At 41.5% G+C, this 21610-nt stretch overlaps 2 protein-coding genes across 3 annotated transcripts in view; one reads left to right on the forward strand and one right to left on the reverse strand.

The window, feature by feature from the left end:
• On the forward strand, nucleotides 1–19901 carry LOC133399135 (paired amphipathic helix protein Sin3a-like). Of its 2 annotated transcripts, none has more exons than XM_061670340.1 (21): nucleotides 1–177; nucleotides 3852–4062; nucleotides 4810–4989; nucleotides 5102–5208; nucleotides 5324–5642; nucleotides 5722–5973; nucleotides 6055–6207; nucleotides 6461–6616; nucleotides 6762–6848; nucleotides 6941–7059; nucleotides 7289–7457; nucleotides 7548–7664; nucleotides 9569–9807; nucleotides 9910–10093; nucleotides 10179–10764; nucleotides 10859–11028; nucleotides 12345–12518; nucleotides 12590–12676; nucleotides 14825–14919; nucleotides 16917–17124; nucleotides 18159–19901. In XM_061670340.1, the coding sequence occupies exons 2-21, from the start codon at nucleotides 3874–3876 to the stop codon at nucleotides 18375–18377; spliced, it is 3810 nt and encodes a 1269-aa protein (XP_061526324.1). In that variant the 5' UTR covers nucleotides 1–177; nucleotides 3852–3873; the 3' UTR covers nucleotides 18378–19901. The 2 variants fall into 2 exon arrangements, with proteins under 2 accessions (XP_061526324.1, XP_061526323.1); XM_061670339.1 differs by having other exon boundaries at nucleotides 7232–7457; nucleotides 18159–19900.
• LOC133399136 (cellular retinoic acid-binding protein 1) overlaps nucleotides 19121–21610 on the reverse strand; it is a 13075-nt gene continuing 10585 nt past the window's right edge. Inside the window, exon 4 of the mRNA XM_061670341.1 lies at nucleotides 19121–20249. Coding sequence (XP_061526325.1) covers nucleotides 20199–20249 — 51 coding nt within the window. The 3' untranslated portion in view covers nucleotides 19121–20198. The remainder of the gene's footprint in view (nucleotides 20250–21610) is intronic.

Genomic DNA, 21610 nt, shown 5'->3' on the forward strand with positions numbered 1-21610 from the left:
TTCAACGAACTACCACCGCTTCATACATCTGTTGTTAGCGGCGCGGACAATTTCATTTTGGGCAACTTGTCAAAAGCGCACATCTTTCCACAGCCGTCTTCATGCGCCTGTAAGGTTTGCGGGAGGGAACCTCTATCGCTGGTGGAGCAGCGTTGTTGCTGGAGGCAGCCCGGCGAGGTAAGCTAAAGTAGCTCGTTAGCCGAGCATAGCTCGCACTGGCGGGGTTGCTTGTTGTGCTAACGTAGCACACACACACACATTGTTGAGCGGCTACATAACCTTGTCGAGTTCGAGTACGCTGTGATTATTTGATGACAGTGTTTTCGTGTGTCGCTGTCTACCGGTTGTTTGAAATGTGAAGTTAGTGTTAGGGAGGCATCGGCTTTCAGCGGCAGTAAGTTACTTTGAGTAAGGCTTCATGAGGTAAGACTGGTTTTCCCAGCATGATTTAGCTGTCAGGCTAATGCCGAAAGGTGGACTTGGTGTTACGTTTTGTTGCACTAACTAGTTAACAGAGTGCGCTGCAAAGTTGTACGAGACGAGCGATTATATGAGCGTTAAGCCTTTTACTTTGCAACACTGTTGAACTGTCGAATTCCTGAGCAAACTTAACGTTGCCTCGTCGTTACGTGGACGCTAATGCTAGCTTCGTGTACATGTCGCTAGCATATGTGTTCTTTGCGACCTGCTTCAGCATTCAACTTTCCCTACAATCCGCGGCGGTGCTTTACTATGTCAAAAATCGATAAATAGTGCTGTTGCGGCGTCGCCATGAACGCAAGGGTAACGTTAGGTAGCCAACCTATTGGGCTCGCCTGTTTTAGTTTCGCGTTTACGGAGGCGATAACGTGCCGCAAAACACGCCGACATCTTTCCTTACTGTCGAGTGTCAATGCCTCAAGCGTCAGCTTAAGAGCGGGCGAGGCCACAGCAGTTCATTTCGGGCGAACGCCGACGTCAGCCATCACACAAGCGCAAAGCGGTCAGCTCGACGACAACGGATGAGTTAAAGTCTGCGTTAGCTGGTAGGGGGATGGGAAAAGGGAACGGCCTCGGACAACGAGAGACAAACGGCAGCAAATCGGAGCTTTTTTGTATCGGTAGACGGCCACTTTCGTCCTATTTGACTGTTTACCGAATACGTTTAGCCTTTAGGCGACGATACTAGCGACTGGATATGAGCCTGACACGGTCCCTGCTCCTCAACACCGCGCGCTCCGCTTGCGTGTTGTCCCAATTTGGTGCAGAGCAGCGTGGCGACTCGCAGGCAGGAGGCACTGTGCACTTCGCTCTTGTCCTCTCTCCCTGCAGACCCAAGCCTGTGACGTCTGCCTGCCCAGGGAGCGTCAACAAATGACACTTTTTCAAAAGACAGTTGTGGTTGGATTGGAAGGCATACTATAAAATGTCAGACGTAGAAATTCAACGTGCGTTTATATTTAAAAAATAATAATAATAAAAACTTGGACAGACAGGCTTTATTTTAACGTTGGTGTATTAATATTATTTGCAGTTATGTGGAGCCAGTGATTCCCAACAACCGTAATATGCCTTGATTCAATGTCACCTAATTGGTCTAAATTATTATTATTATTTTTTATCTACCACAAAGAATGCATCTTTATCTATATATCCCAAACATAGTGGCAAAATTAAATTATCTTCCATTAGATGGCAGAATATGTATTTAACCTGTGTATCTGCGTGCTTCCATTCATTGAGAGACGATCATCATTATTTCATTTGAGGGTTTTCTCACCCAGGGGCATGTCTAGCCCACTTTTAGGGGTGCTGAAGCACACCCTCAAGTCAATAAAAACACCTAAAATTTAAGAGACCTTTAGCTATTTTTTTTAATTGTATGCCCCCCCCCCCCCCCACAAGCACGAAAACTTTAAGAACCATATAGTCTTTAAATGTAATATTTTAACAAAAAAAATACACTCCTCCCCCCTTCCTCAAAATGATTTGATCCACCCATTACAACTTAATTTACTTATGATAGAATTTAAAGGTCCCATATTTTGGCTATTGAGACCTTCACAGAGTGACTCTCTAACATGGACTTAGTATTTGGCGTAGAGGTAGGCGCAGCTTTTCTCTTGTGATGTAGATAAGCTCAAGAAATTCAAATGACCTAATTTCAGGCCTCTCGGCAGGAAAACGTCTGGAACTCAGGAATGCGTGGACGATTTTAAGTCATATTTCACGTTTACTGAGGCACTATTGAACCAATATAACATCCCAAATACTAGAAAATGTTGGTTTGGTAAAATATGGAACCATTAATATTTATTATAATATATACATCATATAATAAAAACATAATTATGTAGCTATAATTATGTATATTAATGTATTTACCAGAGTCTTTTGTCATCATTCCACTCTGAGAAATGCATTTTCAGACCACATGTGCACAATGCTCCATAAAATTAAAGGCCCGATTGCTTCAGCTGGCGTTTGAGTGGCGTGGACCGAAAATATACTAGTGAGTGGAAAGACACCATCGCATATTGAAAACGCCCATGTGCGGCGGGAGTGGATGTTGACTCCTTCTCTTGCACTCCCACAGAGGTTGATCCCACTCCCAATCCCAAATGAGTGTTTAAACAAAATCCCAATCCCGAGTGTTTAAAAGAATCCAGCCAAATCCAGTGTTTAAAAAAAATAATAATCCCTCCCAAACCCGAGTTTTTGAAGAAAAAAATCCCACTCCCACAAAGATTGGCTCCTGTCCTCTCCCGATGACCATCTCTCCTGCTCCTGTCCAGTGCTGTGATTGATGGTGAAATTCACTCCAATCCCGCAGGAATCCAAGACCCAAGGGACCCGGTCAGAATCCCGAAAAATGTCAGCCTTGCGTGTGTGTGTGTGTGTGTACGCGCGCCCATCATGACATACCTGTTTTATAAGGTCTAATATTGTGTATGTGTGCATGCGTTGTTTGAACGGTGAAATGTGCCCACCCCCCATAGGCGTTTCTAGCCCAATTTTGGGGTGCTGATTTAAAGCACCCCTTTAAAAGAACCTATCATCTTTTAATCTGAAAGAGTAGGATACAAAATGGTGCCAATTTTTGGGTGAACATAGTTTGTGATATGTTTAAACAATAAGTATAGGTGATTATAAACCTTTTGGGCAGTGGTTAATTACCCCCCCCCCCCCCCCCCATCCCGTCTTTCCCCCCACCACACACACACTTTTTGTGAGTGCATACACTTTTTTTTTGACATTTTAGGTTGATTCTATGCTGTGAGATTTTTGTCACACAAAGTTGTGTGCCTTGGCCCCAATAGGGGTTGGAAAACACTGAACTAGACTACATCATACAAAGCTGTGTTAACAACATTTTGGTTAAATTATTTTATTCAATTGGGAATACCAAATTTTAGAAATACCTCTCAGTGTGATGCTATGCTTTTGTACACCACTGTATCACAGTCTAAATTTGAAGATGTCCTTCATTTTTTTGATCATTTGAAATATTGTCTAAACAGATGACGTACTCTTTAAAATGTGTTTGTGTATTATGATAAAGCATTTTAATTTTACTATGTGTTAATACAACAGGTTATTATTTTTTCACTTGGTACACATACTGAAGAGAATATATTACCAACCATACTGAATGGACAGATGATAAGAGTATAGATGATTACTTTGCACTTCTGCCTATCACCTTATCCTTTTTAGGGTCACTTGTCTTTTGTTTTATCAATATATCTTATAAGCCTTTTTTTTTTTTTTTGAAATTGAAGTACACTCTGTGGTCTCCACAAAGCGAGTTTGGTTTCTTACATTGAAGTATGGGTTAAAAGTCTCCTTTCATCTGTTTTGATTTCCTTCAGCCCCTTTGAGTATGTTTAAACAATGAAGAGGCATGTGGAGGAACAGGAACCAATATTTGCCCCCCAGCAACAGCACTGCACCCCAGTCCAGGGCTTAGCAGAAAGCTTCCAGCACAGGGCTCTCGCCCCAACTACTACTGTGATAGAGGCAGCCACAGACAATATGCAGCCATCATCTGGCATCCAGTATTCTCTTCCCCAGGGTTTTCAGGTATGGTGCTACAGCAGGCTTCATTAGGACCATTTCACCCACTTGTATGTCTATTTGAATGATGTACAAGGACAATGTTATTGTAAAAGATCCTGTATTGATTGTCACTACCATCTGCTTCATAATCTCACGGAGCAGATGTCTTTGTCATTGTATATGTAAAGACTTTATCCTACAGGCAAGCTCACTCTACAGAGCATTATTATAAAAGGGGGTTGCTATGCCAATGTAGAGCAATCCTTTTTTGTATCCTTAATTTGTTGATTAGAGATGTCGGTCTCAAGGGATCTTTCAATTATACTGGGAAACACTTGAAGTAATAATAATAATCATCATCATCAGCTTCCTTTTTGGCAATTAAGGTTAAAAACAAGCACTTTAACCCAGGCGGAGTACACCCCACTTACAATATTATTTTCCCCAATAATCATGAAGACTAAAAGAAAAACATAGAAACATGAAACTGCTTTTGAATATTTTAAAAGAAGGCAAACTAATGTAAAACACCTTGCCTTAAATGAACATGACAGGCATGTTTTGGACTGTGTGACAAAGCCGGTTCCTACACAAACTCAAGGTGAGCCTAAGCCACCACAGATTCAAACCATGAACCTGCTTACAGTGCCACTCAATCAGTCCCTGTCCCTTTGACTCTCAGAGAGGTCTTCAAGTTGAAGTACTTGCAACTGAGCTGCTCCTCAGACAAAGGAACACTCCAGTGACCCTCTAAACTGTCTTTGTCAAAAGGTGCCAACATTGCCTCAGAGCACAAGTGCACATGGACTTAACAGTTCTGCACAACATGTTGGAGCCCATGCACACAACATAGCAGTCCAATCCCAGGCCCCTGCAGTGGTCCAAAGTCATGTGCATCCAACTGCTCCCATGACTTCCGCACAAGGACAGCAACAGTTTCAGCGACTGAAGGTAAGAAAAGATGAAACTGGAAAAGGACTGTTGTAAATCTGACATTTTTAAACATGTATGCATTTGGTTACGTGTTACGCGACCCACTGATTATCAATAACGTGTGTTTTAGGTTGAAGATGCCTTGTCGTATCTCGATCAAGTGAAGCTGCAGTTTGGAAATCAGCCTCAAGTTTATAATGATTTCCTGGATATTATGAAAGAATTCAAGTCACAGAGGTAAGCTCCAGTAAGAGACAAAATATGTTTAAAAACTGCATCAATGAATTTCTTATTTTTGCATTTAACTTGCAAAAACAAAACAACAAAAACAACTTTCTTTTTTCTATTACAGCATAGACACTCCTGGTGTTATCAGTCGTGTCTCCCAACTCTTCAAGGGCCACCCAGACCTCATTATGGGCTTCAATACTTTCTTGCCACCTGGATATAAAATAGAGGTTCAAACTAACGATCTGGTCAATGTGACCACGCCGAGCCAGATTCACTACATCACGCCTCATGGCATATCTGTTCAAAACATCCCAGTAATTGGAGCATCCACCCAGCCTGTTAACCAGCATCAGCACCAGGCTGTGCCACAGGCCAGCCCACACACTGCTACTGTCACCCCACCTGTCCCCACCCAGCCTTCAGCAAATAAAGTCACCAAGGTATAAATTGATTCAGGTTAGTGTAGTGATTTTGCATATCGGCATCGTTGTCTCTTCAGCATGTGTTTATTCCATGCAGGCCATGCAGTCTCCAGCCCACACGCCCACCAGCCAGCCAAACCCATCCATCCCATCTTACGCCTCACCGCGCTCACCTTCAGTTCAGTCTCACACACCGGTGAGCAGCACACCGTCTGGTGGGCCACCTCCCCAGAACAATCAGCCTGTGGAATTCAACCACGCAATAAACTACGTGAACAAGATCAAGAATCGCTTCCAGGGTCAGCCAGACATCTACAAAGCCTTTCTGGAAATCCTGCATACATACCAGGTGAAGAAGCACTTAAACACCCTTGTATGAATAGTATTGTCTATTTTATCAAGTTAATTAATAAATGTACATTCACTGCAGAAAGAACAGCGGAATGCCAAAGAGGCAGGGGGCAATTACACTCCAGCTCTGACTGAGCAGGAAGTCTACACTCAAGTGGCAAGACTCTTTAAGAACCAGGAAGACCTGCTGTCAGAATTTGGACAGTTCCTGCCTGATGCAAACAGCTCAATGGTGAGTAGGTTCTCATCTTCTAATATTATTAGCAGTCCACAATTTCTATAAGTGGGTAGGTGGTAACTATAGCAGTACAGCTGATTTTGGCACCGGTAGTTTTTGGGAACATCATATATAAATATCAGGGATATCGTGCTTGTAAAATGTTCCCTCCAAGCATTTAAATTTGTTTTCTCTTTGTTTCTCAAGCACAATGTGTCAAGTAAAAAGTTTAGTTTAATGAGATAATTGTGCTTGTTCCTCTGCTCAGTTACTTGGGAAAACTGCACCTGACAGGGCAGAGTCTGTGCGTAACGATCATGGCGGGACAGTGAAAAGACCCTTACTGAACAATAAACAGAAATTAAGCCACAATGGGCTGACTGTCAAAAGACCAGGAGTTGTGGGAGTTTCACCCGTTCTCAAGGTAAATGTCATCTTCATGTTGCCCCTGCTTTGTAAGATAGTGTATGTGCTGTCAAAGAGATAATCATTAAAATAACATCCATCCATTTTCTGAGCCGCTTCTCCTCACTAGTTTAAAATATTTTTATTTACTCAATGTTTTGCAGAAGAAACCCAAAATAGTCGGGAAGGACCATGGCTTAAGCGAAGTTGCAAAACACAGCAACAGTACTGAAACCATGTTCTTTGAGAAGGTGATCATTGTTAAAAACAATATGGTTGTCCTCATTGATGTTCTTTTCATGTGTGCATAAAGTGACATTTATGACTCTCATCGCTAAAACAGGTCAAGAAAGCACTCGGGAGTTCTGAGGCGTATGAAAGCTTTCTGCGGTGTTTACACATCTTCAACCAGGAGGTGATTTCACGTGCTGAATTGGTTCAGTTAGTCATCCCATTTCTTGGGTGAGTTCACATTACCTTTCTGTTGGATTTCCTTTTAAGTGTTGTGGATGGTCCTCTTTAACACACTTGGATTGCATGATGCCATAAACCTAAATTACTCATAAAACAATATATGGAATTGTATTCTGTCTATTAACAGTATATACCACCTAAATTGTGTCACAATTGGCAGAAAATTCCCAGAACTGTTTACATGGTTTAAAAACTTCCTGGGCTACCGGGAGTCCAGGCATGGTGAGTCCAGCCATGTGGAGAGTTTACCCAAAGAGCGGGCAACGGAGGGCATCGCCATGGAGATTGACTATGCGTCCTGTAAGAGGCTAGGCTCAAGCTACAGAGCACTCCCCAAGAGCTACCAGCAGCCCAAGTGCACCGGAAGGACGCCACTATGTAGAGAAGTTAGTCACGTGTCGCTTCTGTCTGTCTGCTGCTTTTGGATTTTCATCTTTTCAGAGTAAAGATTAAAGTAAGTCAGTGTCCTGTTTCAGGTTCTGAATGACACGTGGGTGTCTTTTCCATCGTGGTCTGAAGATTCGACTTTTGTAAGCTCCAAGAAGACTCAGTATGAAGAGCACATTTACAGATGTGAGGATGAGCGTTTTGAGGTACAAGTGTCCAGTTTTCTCACTCTGTAAAATGAAACTACAGTGAAACCTCGGGTTACAAACTTATTTTGTTCTATGACCCCCGTTTGTATCCGAAACGTTTGTAAACCGAGGTGATATTTCCAGTTGAAATGAATGGAAATGCAACTAATCCGTTCCAGACCCAAAATTACCTTACCATTTTCATCAGTCTGTGTGTGGTTAAAAGTAAATATAGCGCAATGTAGAAATAAGTGAAAACACGCTATTATAAAGAAATAAAACCCTAATTAAACATACGTTTTTTTGGCCCATTAACTTTAGCTGAGGAGGGAAAGGGGACAAGGAGTACAGCTCATCTTTGAAGAAGTTTTTTTTCCCCATGATAATGGGGATTCAGGTGTTGTTTCTTTTCTAATTCATTGGTTGATTTTGGTACAACAATCAAGGGAAACTTGTCTGTTTCTGTTTAGGAGAAGAAGAAAAAAAGAAAATGGGACGTCACATTGTTAACAAAGATGAATTGCGATGTTGGCCAATTTTCTGCACATTTCCTTTGATACATTTTATAATTATTTTGATTGCCTCGCTCACGCTATCGCCAGCATGAGCGTTCTTGTTTTTTTGTCAGTCTAATGAAGAGCAAAAAACAACAACAAAAAAAAACAACACAGTCCCTACCTTTTTAGTTGCATTGCGTGATGCATAGTCAATGACGATTGCACAACGCGGGAAGCACAGACCAGATCTTTCCGCTCATCAAGTACGGTACTTCCTTTTAGCAGCCATTCTAATTTCTGACTGTTTTAGCTCTTTGTTTACTTTTTTAGAAAAAGTTCCACATGACAATATCGCAACTACTTCCATGTTCATTCGTCAAGTAAACACAGCAGCCATCTATGGTCGCATGTGCGATTGGATGAATGTGCATGGGTGGAACTTCGCTGCGATTGGCTGGCAACCAGTTCAGGGTGTACCCCGCCTCCTGCCCGATGACAGCTGGGATAGGCTCCAGCACGCCCGCGACGCTAGTGAGGAGAAGCGGCTCAGAAAATGGATGGATGGATGTCAAGAACATTACCATGGGACAGTTATTACTGTATGTTATGTAGTAGGATAATAATAATTCTGCATACTGTTCAGTTTCACAACATGATCATTACTCCATCCATCCATCCTTTTTCTGAGCCGCTTCTCCTCACTAGGGTCGCGGGCATAATCATTACTCTATAATTGTAATTGTTAAAAAAAATAATATGGCTTCAATAATTATGTTACTGTATTAATTGAATTAACCTTGTACTGGTGGATGAATTTGCAACCAAATGACTTATCGCATGCTTTTTAAGGATTTCCTGTATCCACTATTGCTGCTGAAATGATTCAAATTCCAATTGTCTGACTAAAGGTTATCTTCTACTCCAAATATTTATTATATTCATTTACTTTTAAATTTATAGGCCCATTTTCTCAAGTGACTTAGGAGTGGTGGCGGCATATTAATTTATTTCAGTTTTCTGGTCTTTGTGTTTATGTAGCTGTCTTGGGTTAGTGTATATTTCAGCTTTTTCCTCTATAAACACTCGCACATTTGCCTGATGTTTTGCTCTTTAAAGTTGGCTAATCTCCGCTATAACGTGGTTCCAGCCAGACCTACAGTATGTGAAAAGTGTACTTACTGTACCACCCAATCACCACCCAATTTTGCGACTTCATGTCATGATAGCTTAGCAACTGGCTTCCCCACCGTCTGTCTCCCATCATTCGCTGTCATGAAAGCGATGATTAGTGACTTATGGTGCATTGACAACGGCCGCAATGCGCACGTTCACTTGCCCAGCTCGGCATCGTATTTAGCTTGTCATTTACAATTTTGAAGCATCTTCTAATGGCCACCCATTTTCTCACGATTTGCATCCCCTCAGCTTGACGTTGTGTTGGAGAACAATCTTGCCACAATTCGAGCCCTCGAATCAGTCCAACAGAGGCTTTCACGAATGTCTGCGGAGGAGCAGCTGCGCTTCAAGCTGGACAACACATTGGGGGGCTCCTCAGAGGTCATTCACCGCAAAGCTATTCAGAGGATATACGGGGACCGAGCCCTTGACATCATTGACGGTCTTAAGAAGAACCCAACTGTGTGTGTCCCCATAGTGCTAAAAAGGTCAATATCGTAATACGCATTCTTTTTTAAAATGATTTAAATTTAATGTATTTAGTTTGAGCTGGAACAGACCAGTATTTCCATTTTTATTCCTGTGCTCAGGTTAAAGATCAAAGAGGAAGAGTGGAGAGAAGCCCAGAGAGCCTTCAACAAAATTTGGCGGGAGCAGAATGAAAAGTATTATCTGAAGTCACTCGACCACCAAGGCATCAACTTTAAACAGAACGACACCAAAGTGTTTCGCTCAAAGACCCTGCTCACTGAAATTGAAATGCTGTATGATGAGGTGACGATTGGTTGTAACACAAAATGAGTCTAAATATTTATGTGACGAAGTTAGTTCTAAATCGACTTGTGGCTGTGTCCTGTAGCGGCAGGAGCATGCCTCAGAGGAACCTGCCATTCCCCCTCCTAGCGGCCCACACCTGAACCTGGCCTACGAAGATGGTCAGATCCTAGAAGATGCTGCGGCCCTCATTATTCACCATGTCAAGAGACAAGTGGGCATCCAGAAAGATGACAAGTACAAGATCAAACAGATCATACACCACTTCATCCCCGATCTCCTTTTCGCCCGGCGAGGTGAGCTCTCTGATGTGGAGGTGGATGAGGATGAGGAGGACGCGGAGGATGTGGACACAGATCAAGACGGAGCCAAAAAACACAATGGCTTGCCAGGCAGCAACCCGTCAAAGTCCAAGCTCCTCTTCAGCAACACGGCAGCACAGAAGCTGTGCGCCACAGATGAGGCGTATAACATGTTCTTTGTGAACAACTACTGGTACATATTCTTGCGCCTTCATCACCTCCTCTGCTCCCGTTTACTGCGACTCTATGGGCAGGCTGAGAAGCAGATAGAGGAGGATGCTCGTGAGAGACAATGGGAAAAAGAAATGTTTGGGCTCCAAAAAGAAAGGAATGAAAATCCAGCCTTCCAACTTAAAATGAGGGAGCCAAGTTAGTGTAATTTTACAAGAATTACACAAATTTGTAATCAATTTATGAATGAATATACAATATCCACTACTTACTTTGCTTTTTCTTGTTGCAGTGGATGTTGAAGTAGAGGATTACTATTCCGTCTTTCTGGAAATGGTGCGGAACCTTTTGGATGGTAACATGGAACCAGCTCAGTATGAGGATTCCTTGAGGGAAATGTTTACTATCCATGCCTACATTGCCTTCACCATGGACAAGCTCATCCAGAGCATTGTCCGGCAGGTCAGCGTAGTCCATTTTTTTCATTGTCACTTTGCTCAATAATTACTTCATTCATTAAGTTCACTCACCATGGCATTGTTGTACGGCTACCAATGTAATTAATTAATGGGACAGTAATAACTGTCCCATTAATTGATGTAGACGCAATACGGTGTATGTGCGACCACCTTCCGCATTCGGCAAAACAGGTGAAAGCATTTCCTTCCGGCACAGGTAAATGGCGGAACCCTATAGCAGGAGATCGGGACAAATCACCCATAGGATCGTTAAACGTCTACAATGTCTTTTGTTTTCCACAAGATGTCTTTAAAAGAAATTATTATTGTATAGATAAATTATCCATTTAACTTTTGTCCAAAGACACCAGCCATTTAAAAAATAATTAATTAATTCAGCAAGTTCGGCTTTAAACCATCATATCATGAACCTCTTGTAATGCTTGTTAATGCAGGATACACATAAAGCCTGCTAACCTGTTTTCTGGGTTTAGTCAAGTGACGTTCCTCATATAGCAAAAATGATTGCACTTCTGGTCTGCAACCAACAAAGGTGGTGTTGATTCAGTCTCAACTCGTTTGCGCTCTGAGGAGCAACACGGTCAGCTATGGGAAGTTGAGCCACATCCACAATTCTGGAAAACCCTTTAAGCTATGTATAATGCATTTTTACAATGCATGATTTTGCTTCTAACCATATTATCAAAATATGAAGTATCTGTATTTCCGTTTTTCAAAGAATTATTTGGAAGTTAAGCACTTTATATCAACACATAATACTTTTTTGATTTACTTGCTCTTATTTTGAAATTCACAGCGCTACTTTTATTTAGTAAATGAGAACATGAAGGACCAGGCAAAAACACACTTAATTTTATTTTAATGGGATTCAAATTAAACTATCAAGCATTTCAGAAAAGCATTATCATTGAACAAAAAAATTAATGATGGTTGTTGTTCAGTCATCAGTCGTATATATATAAAAATAAAAAAGCATTTCACAAATTCTGTGTCGGTATTTAAACTTATGAGCACAATTTTGCATATATGCAGTCATAGGTAGCCGTGTCATATTGGAACGAAAGTGTAGGCTACACCTTTTTCATTACCACTAGGTAAAGTACTAGAATGAAAGTGTACAGCTTTTTCATAACCTCTAGATGGCAGCATACATTCATAAAATGTGAAAGTCTTTGTCATTTTCTCATATACCCATGTATAATATGCACTATTGGCTTTTGACAATTTCTTGAGGGGGATAAATGCGCATTATTATACACGAAAAATTACAGTATGTGCTGAATGTCTTTTCATCATCAGCTCCAACACCTCGTCACTGATGATGCGTGTGCCCGTGTGATGGACTTGTACCTGAGCGAAATTGGCAATAAAGCCACAGGCGGTTCCCTGCCCACTCAGGCGTCCCGCGCCTCAGCAGAGGGCACATACCAGCGCAAATCAGAGCAGCTCATGTCTGATGAGAACTGCTTTAAGGTACCGTAAACCCAAGTCAGTTTGAACTTTTTGATGCACAAAGAACTCTTATCATTTACTGCTTTGTCCAGTTGATGTTTTTGAAGAACAAAGACTCTGTTTGTGTCGCCATGGAGCTCCTGGACACCGAAGAAGATAACTCTGACGAGCCTGCAGAGGCAAGTACTCCATAACGGAGCAAATGTTTCATACTTATACATGCAAATCAGTCGTCTTTCGGCAATTTCGCCTTTCGACCTCACACGTCGTCTTCTATTTGGGCTTCCCGGGCATAGATATTAACACTAGATAAGCCAGCCCGGCTGATCGTCGTGCCTACATGACGACCATGTTGGGAAGGTCGTCGTTGGCATGAAGGAAGGCAAGGGCGCGCTACTCGTGTTTACATTTAGACAAACAAAAACAACAGCTTTCATTTATTGTGGTATTTGTCTGGCACTGTCTGTCAAAATGTGGATATTTCACCCCACTTAAAACTTGAGAAAACACCTTGCAGTAAAAATTATTTTATTTTGTTATTTTTATTTTATTGACGTTCATGCTTTGGGTAAAAAAATCAGAAGTTACTCACTCTTTACTCAGTACTTGAGTAATTATTTCACTGTGTAGTTTTTAGTCTTAAGTATTTTTTGGAGGACTCCTTTTTACTTTTATTTGAGTCACATTATTGTCAAGTAACAGTACTCTTACTTGAGTACAATATTTGGCTACTCTACCCACCTCTGGAGCGGACATCCTCTCCTGCCACTCTTACGTTTGAGCAACATTTTTGCTCATCAGATCAGCCAGTGTCGTATTTGTTGCACTGGTCTTTTGTATTTTCGCGTTGAGTTGCTGCAGGTCGTGGCCCTGGTTGCGGTCCCAGCCGAACCGCGAAGCACGCGTAACATCGGCAACGAGCTGATCCGCTAGTACATCTTGTATTAATTAGGAAACGTGCCTACAATTATCTAATTAGTTAATGGACGTTAATGTTAAATGTATTAAGCGATGTTAGGGGTTATGTCACAACACAGAATGAACTAACTTCAAATTCAGAAAAGGCCAATAACAGAAAACAGAAAAATACTGTACTTGATATTTTCCTGGAAGATGCATTTGAGATTAGCCTTTGAAGTTGGTAATAGTGACAAATGCAGTGAAACAGACAATGCGTTTGGTCAATTCTTTTCCAGAATGAGAGTGCTTAAAGAGGGGGGATGCTATTCATGTTGCACAGCTTGAAACATGCATCAGGTGCAGGCGGAGATGGGCCTGGCTCAAGTTGGAGGCCAAAACAAAAAAACAAAGAAATGAGGCAAAATTCATTTTAATCTTAAATTTGCACATCAACATGTACTTGTAATTTTTTTTAAAAAATCAGCTTGAAGAAAAATGTGTATTTTGCCTTATTGTCTTCCAGATTGCTTAAAAAAAATTATCTGAGGGGGGGCTTCCTACAATGTTTTTTTTTTTTTGTCACTTTTCATGCCTTTAGTGTTTGCATGTCTGCATACTGACTTTGCATTTTAGTAAATATGGATTCAAAAGCATGTTTTGTTTACCTTGAAGTGCGACACAGAAACAGAAGCGGAAATACTGCTGGTGCCACAAGTTTGCCAGACTTTTTATTGACAAATAAAAAAACATTCATAGATGCATCCCTAACCTTACTTTGTGTTATGTGTCAATGAAGTCTGTGGATGTTTTTTAAACAGTCCATTTCATTGACTTGTCTTTTTTTTGTCAATGAATCATCACAATAGCCTACAACAAAAATAAGGCCCAAATATGATAATAGTCACATTTATTCTGTGTCGTCCTGCTCACTGAATCCGCTGACTTCTAAGTTGCAGAGAAGCAGCATCGCTTCCATGTTGTAACTGACACTAGCCTTGCTTTCACTTGACTTCATTTACTCCCAAATCATGTACAGCAGGTTGATAGCATTTAACTCGAAGCTAGCTTTGGAGGCGTTATGTTGCGTTTTCTGCATGAGTAGGTTGTGGGTTTGAGCAGAGTAGATAAATACGGAGCTTAATGCTTCTATGCTTGCGGATTTAATTGAAAAATATCAACAGTTAATACTTCAACATGGAGCTCATCGCAAAATTAATTTAACAGTAAACTTGATTTCGATGAGATAAGGAGAAGTTAACTGATTTCAGCAGGACGCTCGTTGAATTGGGAAAATCTGTAAATAGGCTGCATGGGTTAAAGTTTCGGGGGGTTGCTATTTATAGTCTGAATTTTAAGGTATTCGAGGTTTGAAAGCTTACCATGAACTTTAATTTGTAGCTGATGTTCCTCTGCCATGTACTCAACAGAGGTGGTCGGACTATGTGGGCAGATACCTGAACTCCGATTCGACTTCTGCAGATCTGCGTGAGCATTTGGCCCAGAAACCAGTGTTCCTGCCCAGGTGAGGCCGCAGCCATGTCTCCCTCTTGTCTGCTCTCTCACAACTTCCGTCCTGATCCTCAGCTGTTGACGTGCCAAACCCTCCTCACAAACAAGAGCAGTAGCATGTCGAAAAAAGTCTGTCTTATGGTTTTGGTGTGTGGTAATGGACAGACAACACAGTCGGAGAGAGTGTAAGATTTAGTGACCATAGTGACGCCACTGTTATAATAAAAGCTTCTTCAGTTTCAGACTTCTGCCTCACATGGAAGATTGCACTTTACATGGTCATTCTTTTAAGAAAAGGGAATTATTTATTCATTGATTCAGTTCTTTTTTAAATTGGTTTTTATTTATAAGCTAAAAGGTTTTTTAAAAAAAAAAAAGGGGGGGGGGGGTTGGCGTTGTCTTTGTTTGGAATTCCCACTTTAGCAGACTTTTGGTTTGATTATTCATGTGATGAATTGAAATGATGATTTGTGTGATGTCACGACATAGTCAGTGACGAACAAATTTAGAGTAAAACAAATAAATCGGACTTAATGTTCTGTTATTTCAGTTTTCTACAATTTCTTTTACCTAAGGAACAACGAAAGCTCTTGTATCAGGACTTTGTGAAAACTTTCTTGAACTTATCATGCCCTCTTTGCAAGTGTATTCAAAGCAAGAGTCTTGTACGTGACTTAATCTCTGTTTGCAAATGTAAATGTACATACGTCCCTTTGTTTCAATTCTTATGTTTGTAAGGACTGGGAACGTGCGCTCCCTGTTGTTGTTGTTGTTGTTGTGGGTGAGGTTTTACACCATTTCAGAAATTTGTGCTCGTTTTTTTAGAACTCTGGTCATGCACATTTTCTGCATCACTTGTAAAGAGGAATAGGGTTTGTCAATAAAAATGATCATCTAAATTGTATGCTCCTATGTTGGTCTATTTCTTTCTTGTTACTTTAGACCTGTGCACGAAGGTGTCTGTCTCTGGTCTGTCTTCATGTTCCACATGTGAAACCTGTCTTTCAAGATTGGCACTTTAAATGTTTTTTGTCTTTTGAGATGGCTACCCATTACCATATACATTTCAAAAACCAAACCAGATGGTGTGCTTTGTCTTTCCTTGTTTCAACCCATTGCACAAATCTTTTCTCTGACTTTTGATTTATCATTGGGCTCACTTACATCTTATCCATCCCCCCGCCCCACACTAAATCTATGAGAGGTCAGCAGCACAGGAGGTCAAAACTCTCCACACAAAACTCAGTGGCAGCACAAATCCAGTTTCTTTTCCAGTTTTGTTGGGTTGGTTTTCATCTCATAATCATAACACTGCATTGTTGGTGACAGTACGGTATGTGAACATCATAAGTATTCTTCGCTCATATTTTGGATTGGTATCCAACAGGGCAGCAATTCTGTAGTGTTTGTTTCTAACAGTTTTACCTGAAATTGGCCTGGAAAGACTGTGTCTTGTCTTTTTAAGTGGAGCCCTGAATGCAAAAATTTGCTTCATGCACTCAGTCCTCGCTCACCCATACTCTCTGTGGTAAGTACACATTTCCAACTTTCATTCCGGTGGGGTGATTATTTTCTGACCTGCACAGTATTGGGCTCTATGAACACTAAAATGATTTTTTTTATTTATTTATTTTTTTTATTTTTTTTGGGCGTGTGTATTTTAACTGTGACTGTGTTACAGTCAGTTTCACTGTATCGCAAATATTACGACTGCTGCCTCTGCTGCTCTTATAGATCCCCCATATCCCGAATGATTTGACCTCCTATCTAATTCTGTTCCTTGGTGAGTTACAATGCATGGGTCTAAACATTTTTCTTGAAAGGGACGGTCTTCTCAAATTTGACTAGACAGCTCTTTTCAGTCTGTGAAATAGCATGTGACATGCGGAAGTCAATAAAAATGCCTAACGTGTAAACATGATGCACTTTTGATATGTTGAAAATTCAGACTTAGTTTTAGTTTTTTAGTCATACAGTCTTATTCCTGACATCCACTGTTTTGGCTTTTAGGAACCTGAGACGAATAAGGAAGTGCCAGAGAGGATGGGAACAGCTACAACAGGAGAGGATGACCACAGACCCCTCGGACGAGTTGCAAGACGACAAGAAAAACCAGAAAATAGAGTGCATGTTCAAGCTCAACTCCTACAAGATGGTCTATGTCTGCAAGTCAGAGGACTTCATGTACAGGCACACTGCACTTACACGTGCTCATCAGGTCAGTCCCCCCCCCACACACACACACACACACGCAGGTCGTCGTCATTTGTACATCTGCTGTGAAAACAGAAATTTTGCCTTGGAGTTTGGCGTCAGCAGACATTATTGAAGATGGTGTACTGGTTAGAACGCATGGCTCACATTGGCGAGGGTCTGGGTTCGAATCTCTGCTCAGGCTTTTCATGTTCTCCCTCAGCTTGCATAGGTTTTCTCTGGGTTCTCCAGCTTCCTTCCACATTTCGAAAACATGCATGTTAGATTAATTAAAAACTCTCTAAATTGTCCGTAGGTGTGAATTTGAGTCTGAATGATTTTTTTTGCCTAGATTTTGCCCAGTGATTAACTGGCGACCTGTCCGGTGTGTCTCTTGCCAAAAGTCTACTGGGATAGGCTGTAGCTCACCTGGAACCCTAATGAGGACAATTGCTGTAGAAAATGGATGGATGGATGAATATTAATGGGACATGATTGTTTTCTTGGACAACTGTTATGACACACAAACAATTTGAGTTTTCTGCAACCATGCATTTTTTCCACTCCCTTAAACTCTCAAGTACACTTCCCTCAATATTTGCAGATAATTTACCAAACCTCACCCCCCACGCCCCCCAAACACACACACAAAACAAAAATGTTTTCTAATTGCCAACAGAAGCCAGAAGATGGTGTCATAGCACTTCTCTACAGTATATTAGATAGGGCAATGACCTGTCTGGATGAAGCTCCTCCTCTCACTTCAACATAGTTTCTTGGCACCAAGATAGCACACAAAGCAATACTTTTATATTCGACGGCTTTGGTCTGAGCACAAAAATAGCAAATAGTTGAGTTTTCTGGTAAATAATTGAGTATACAGTAGGTTCCCTAAAAAAAATCAGCAAGTAGGCAAACCTGTGATTAGTGAATCACGAATATGCGGTGGAACACAGTACTTTTCAGTTAGGAGCTATCATTTTCTTTGAATGTTTGTACCTGAAATGTATCTTTTATTCTTTTTATTTATTTATTTATTTTGATGGATGTGTCCTGCAGTCCCTCAAGCGGGTCCACAGACGCCTGCACAGATGCTTTCAGGCCCGGTTGGACACCTGGGCCAAGGAGAATGTGACAAGTGACATGGCTGCCGACAGCCGCAGATGGCTGATGGGAGATGGACAAGAAGGCTTGGTGCCATGTACTACAACGTGCAATCCAGAGGTCCTGCACTATCTCACTGTTAACAAGTACCGTGTCAAGTACAGAACACAGTAGCCAATGATCCTGTCAGCGACCATACAGTTGGACTGTCTGTGGACACCGTATGGAACGTCATTCTTCACCCTGCGCATTCTTTTGCCAACTTTGGGCTGCTCTTTTCGTCACTCAATGCAGGTAAATTTCATACTTTTCCATGCTATAAAATATGTTAAAATAAAAAACAAGTAAGGTCACTCTATGAAGAGATTTTCTCTGACATGGGTGAATGCCTCATAACCTGTTGTAAAATGGATTTTGAGTAACTTAGCATCACTCCTCATGAATGCAGAAGCTCGGCTTTTGTCTTTGGGTTGCGACAACTATGTGGCTTCCAGCTGTAAAAGTGAACAGCTTGTGAATGTTTCCCTTGCCGGTAAAGGTGCAGTCTGGAGTCAACATCTCCAATAAGTCCATTACGTCAGGCTGAGCCAACCACCCTTTGTAAATGATATCGTCCTTGATGTGTAGCGCACTGTATGACACAGTGGCAGTATTTAGCTGGATGCAGCTGAATGCTAAATGTAAAAAAAGTTTTCCTTAGTTGCTACAGTGTGTGGGGGTTGGGATCGGCACCTCTGTGTTGGTAGTCTGGTGAAGGTCAAGAATTGATTTACTAGAAATCTGTTTTATATGCCCTTCAAGACCGAACCGTCTACACCTTTAAACCGTTTGTGGCATTTATGGTTTTAAGTTGATTGACTAGCCAAGCAGCAGTTCGTGCTCGTGTTCACAGTGTGCATCTGTTTTGGAAAATACCGTTCACCAGACTTGAAATGAAACATCAGCGGCTTGTTCTTGTAATTACATATGTCATAATGATCAGAATTTGTGTGACAAAGATTTCTTCTGTAAAACCTGCATATGAATGTTTGTATTCTCCCCATGTTCAGTGTCAATGCAACCTCTAACATATGTATATAGTAGTTCTCTCCATGAATGTCAGCCATGTACAGTATTTGGATCAGCTCTAAACCGATCAGCAATACTTATACCCCACTGTGAATGTTAACGGTTGTAAAACATTGTCTTTCCCCCCTCTAAAGCTCATCCTAAAGTGCAAATATTGATGTAGAAGTTGTAGCTATCGTAGAATAAGATGAAAGCAGTAGGTTTCTATTAATCATTTCTGAGGCTGTGAAGCAGTGGAGTTCAGCCTATGACTCTAACTTCAATGTGCCACATGTAGATGTAAGCAAGTAAGGCTATACATTTTCTATAAGCATTGCAAGACAAGCAAACGTACCAAAATTTGACACTGAAGCAAAGATTGGCAACATTGACAGGGGCGCGTGGTCACCTTTTTCCAAGTGACGATTACTGAACCAGCTATACAGACAATCCTGCAGTTTGGGTTTTATTTTTGTATTCACTGTGTTTATTGTGGATGTAGTGCCACATGGTCCTGAAGAGCTGATTGTACACAAATGCATTGTTTGTATCTTCTTTTACTGTCTTTTTTCTTCTCTTAATGTGTTTGTTAGTAAGGTGTTTGCTATTAAACGATCCTTTATAGACAGGAATAAGTTTCCTTTTCATCCTTTTGTCTCATGCATTCATCCCATCCTACACTTTCATTTGAAGAACAGCCTGTCCACACAAAATATTGCAAAGCCTAACTGCAGTGAAGCCCTATTATTACTTCAGTATTCACTCATTTACTAGACACGACACTAACAAAAAATATACCGTGAGGCTTAATGGACAGTGCTCTAAATGGATGATGAGATAATGGCGATACATTCAGATCATCATGTGGTTTATGAATATATAAAACAGTATGTCGAGATTGTTGACAGGTGGTGAATACTTTTGTTTGCAGAAACTGTCAGTTTTCTGCTATGCTCGCACGTAGATCCTTGTGCACACCACATCGTCGGCTCCAAAAGTCTGAAACAGACAATTAGAATATGTACATCAGCATTGTAGCGTTTCTTTTGCGTTATGTGCATTGTTTACTGTGTGTGAAACCCCTGAATGTTAAATTGATAAACTTAGAAGTATTTGGAATTGCAATGGCAGTAATGATGTTTACGGACATGAAATAAGCAAGATTAAATTCAAGTGTGATAACCTTTTAATTTTAAGAGGATGCACATAAATTTAGCATTTAGGAATTACACCCACTGCAATTGGCTGGAAACCTGTTCAGGGTGTACCCAGCCTCTTGCCCATAGTCAGCTGGGATAGGCTCCAGCACCCCCGCAACCCTAGTGAGGATAAGCGATATGGAAGGTGAAGGAATTCATCACTGTCATCATAGGCTGTTTCGTACTCCTTGAACGCTGACAGCTAGCGGTAATGGTACTTTTACTCCATTACAATGATCTAAATGTCGCTTGCTACTTTTATTTATAATTTATTGCTTATTTATCAATTATTTCGCCCGCTAGACTACGACTTCGACTTTCACATCTAATTTAAGCGCTAGTGACATTTAAGTCTACTTCACCAATCAAACGATAAAAGAAAGTCACATGACCTCACACAACATATTCTATTGGGCTTCCTGGGCAAAGGTATTAACACTGGCTAAACCAGCCCGGCTGTCGTGCCTAAACGGCCACCATTTTGGGAAGGTCGTCGTTACCATGAAGGCAACGGCACACAACTCTTGTTTACATTTAGACAAACAAAGAGAACAGCTTTTCGTTCTGCTCATCGTTCTGCTGGGGGACTTCAATGCTCACGTGGGCAATGACAGTGAGACCTGGAACGGCGTGATTGGCAGGAACGCCCCCCCCAATCAGAACCCAAGCGGTGTTCTGTTATTGGACTTCTGTGCTCATCACAGTTTGTCCACAACGAACACCATGTTCTACCATAAGTGTGTCCACAATTGCTTTTGGCATTAGGATATCCTAGGTCGCAGTTTGATGATTGACTTTGTGGTCGTGTCATCGGACTTGCGGCCGCATGTCTTGGACACTCGGGTGAAGAGAGGGGCGGAGCTGTCAACTGATCACCACTTGGTGGTGAGTTGGCTCCGATGGTGGGGGAAGATGCCGGTCTGACGTGGCAGGTCCAAGCGTATTGTGAGGGTCTGCTGGGAACGTCTGGCAGAATCCCCTGTCAGAAGGAGTGGACCATGTTCCGCGCCTCCATTGCTGAGGCGGCCGAAGGTGGTCGTTGTTTGTCGTGGTGGCAATTTCAGAACCCGTTGGTGGACACCAACTGTGAGGGATGCTGTCATGCTGAAGAAGGAGTCCTATCGGGCCTTTTTGGCCTGTGGGACTCCTGAGGCAGCTGAT

Source organism: Phycodurus eques, chromosome 2 (assembly GCF_024500275.1).
Source record: "Phycodurus eques isolate BA_2022a chromosome 2, UOR_Pequ_1.1, whole genome shotgun sequence".
Classification (NCBI taxonomy): Eukaryota; Metazoa; Chordata; class Actinopteri; order Syngnathiformes; family Syngnathidae; genus Phycodurus; species Phycodurus eques.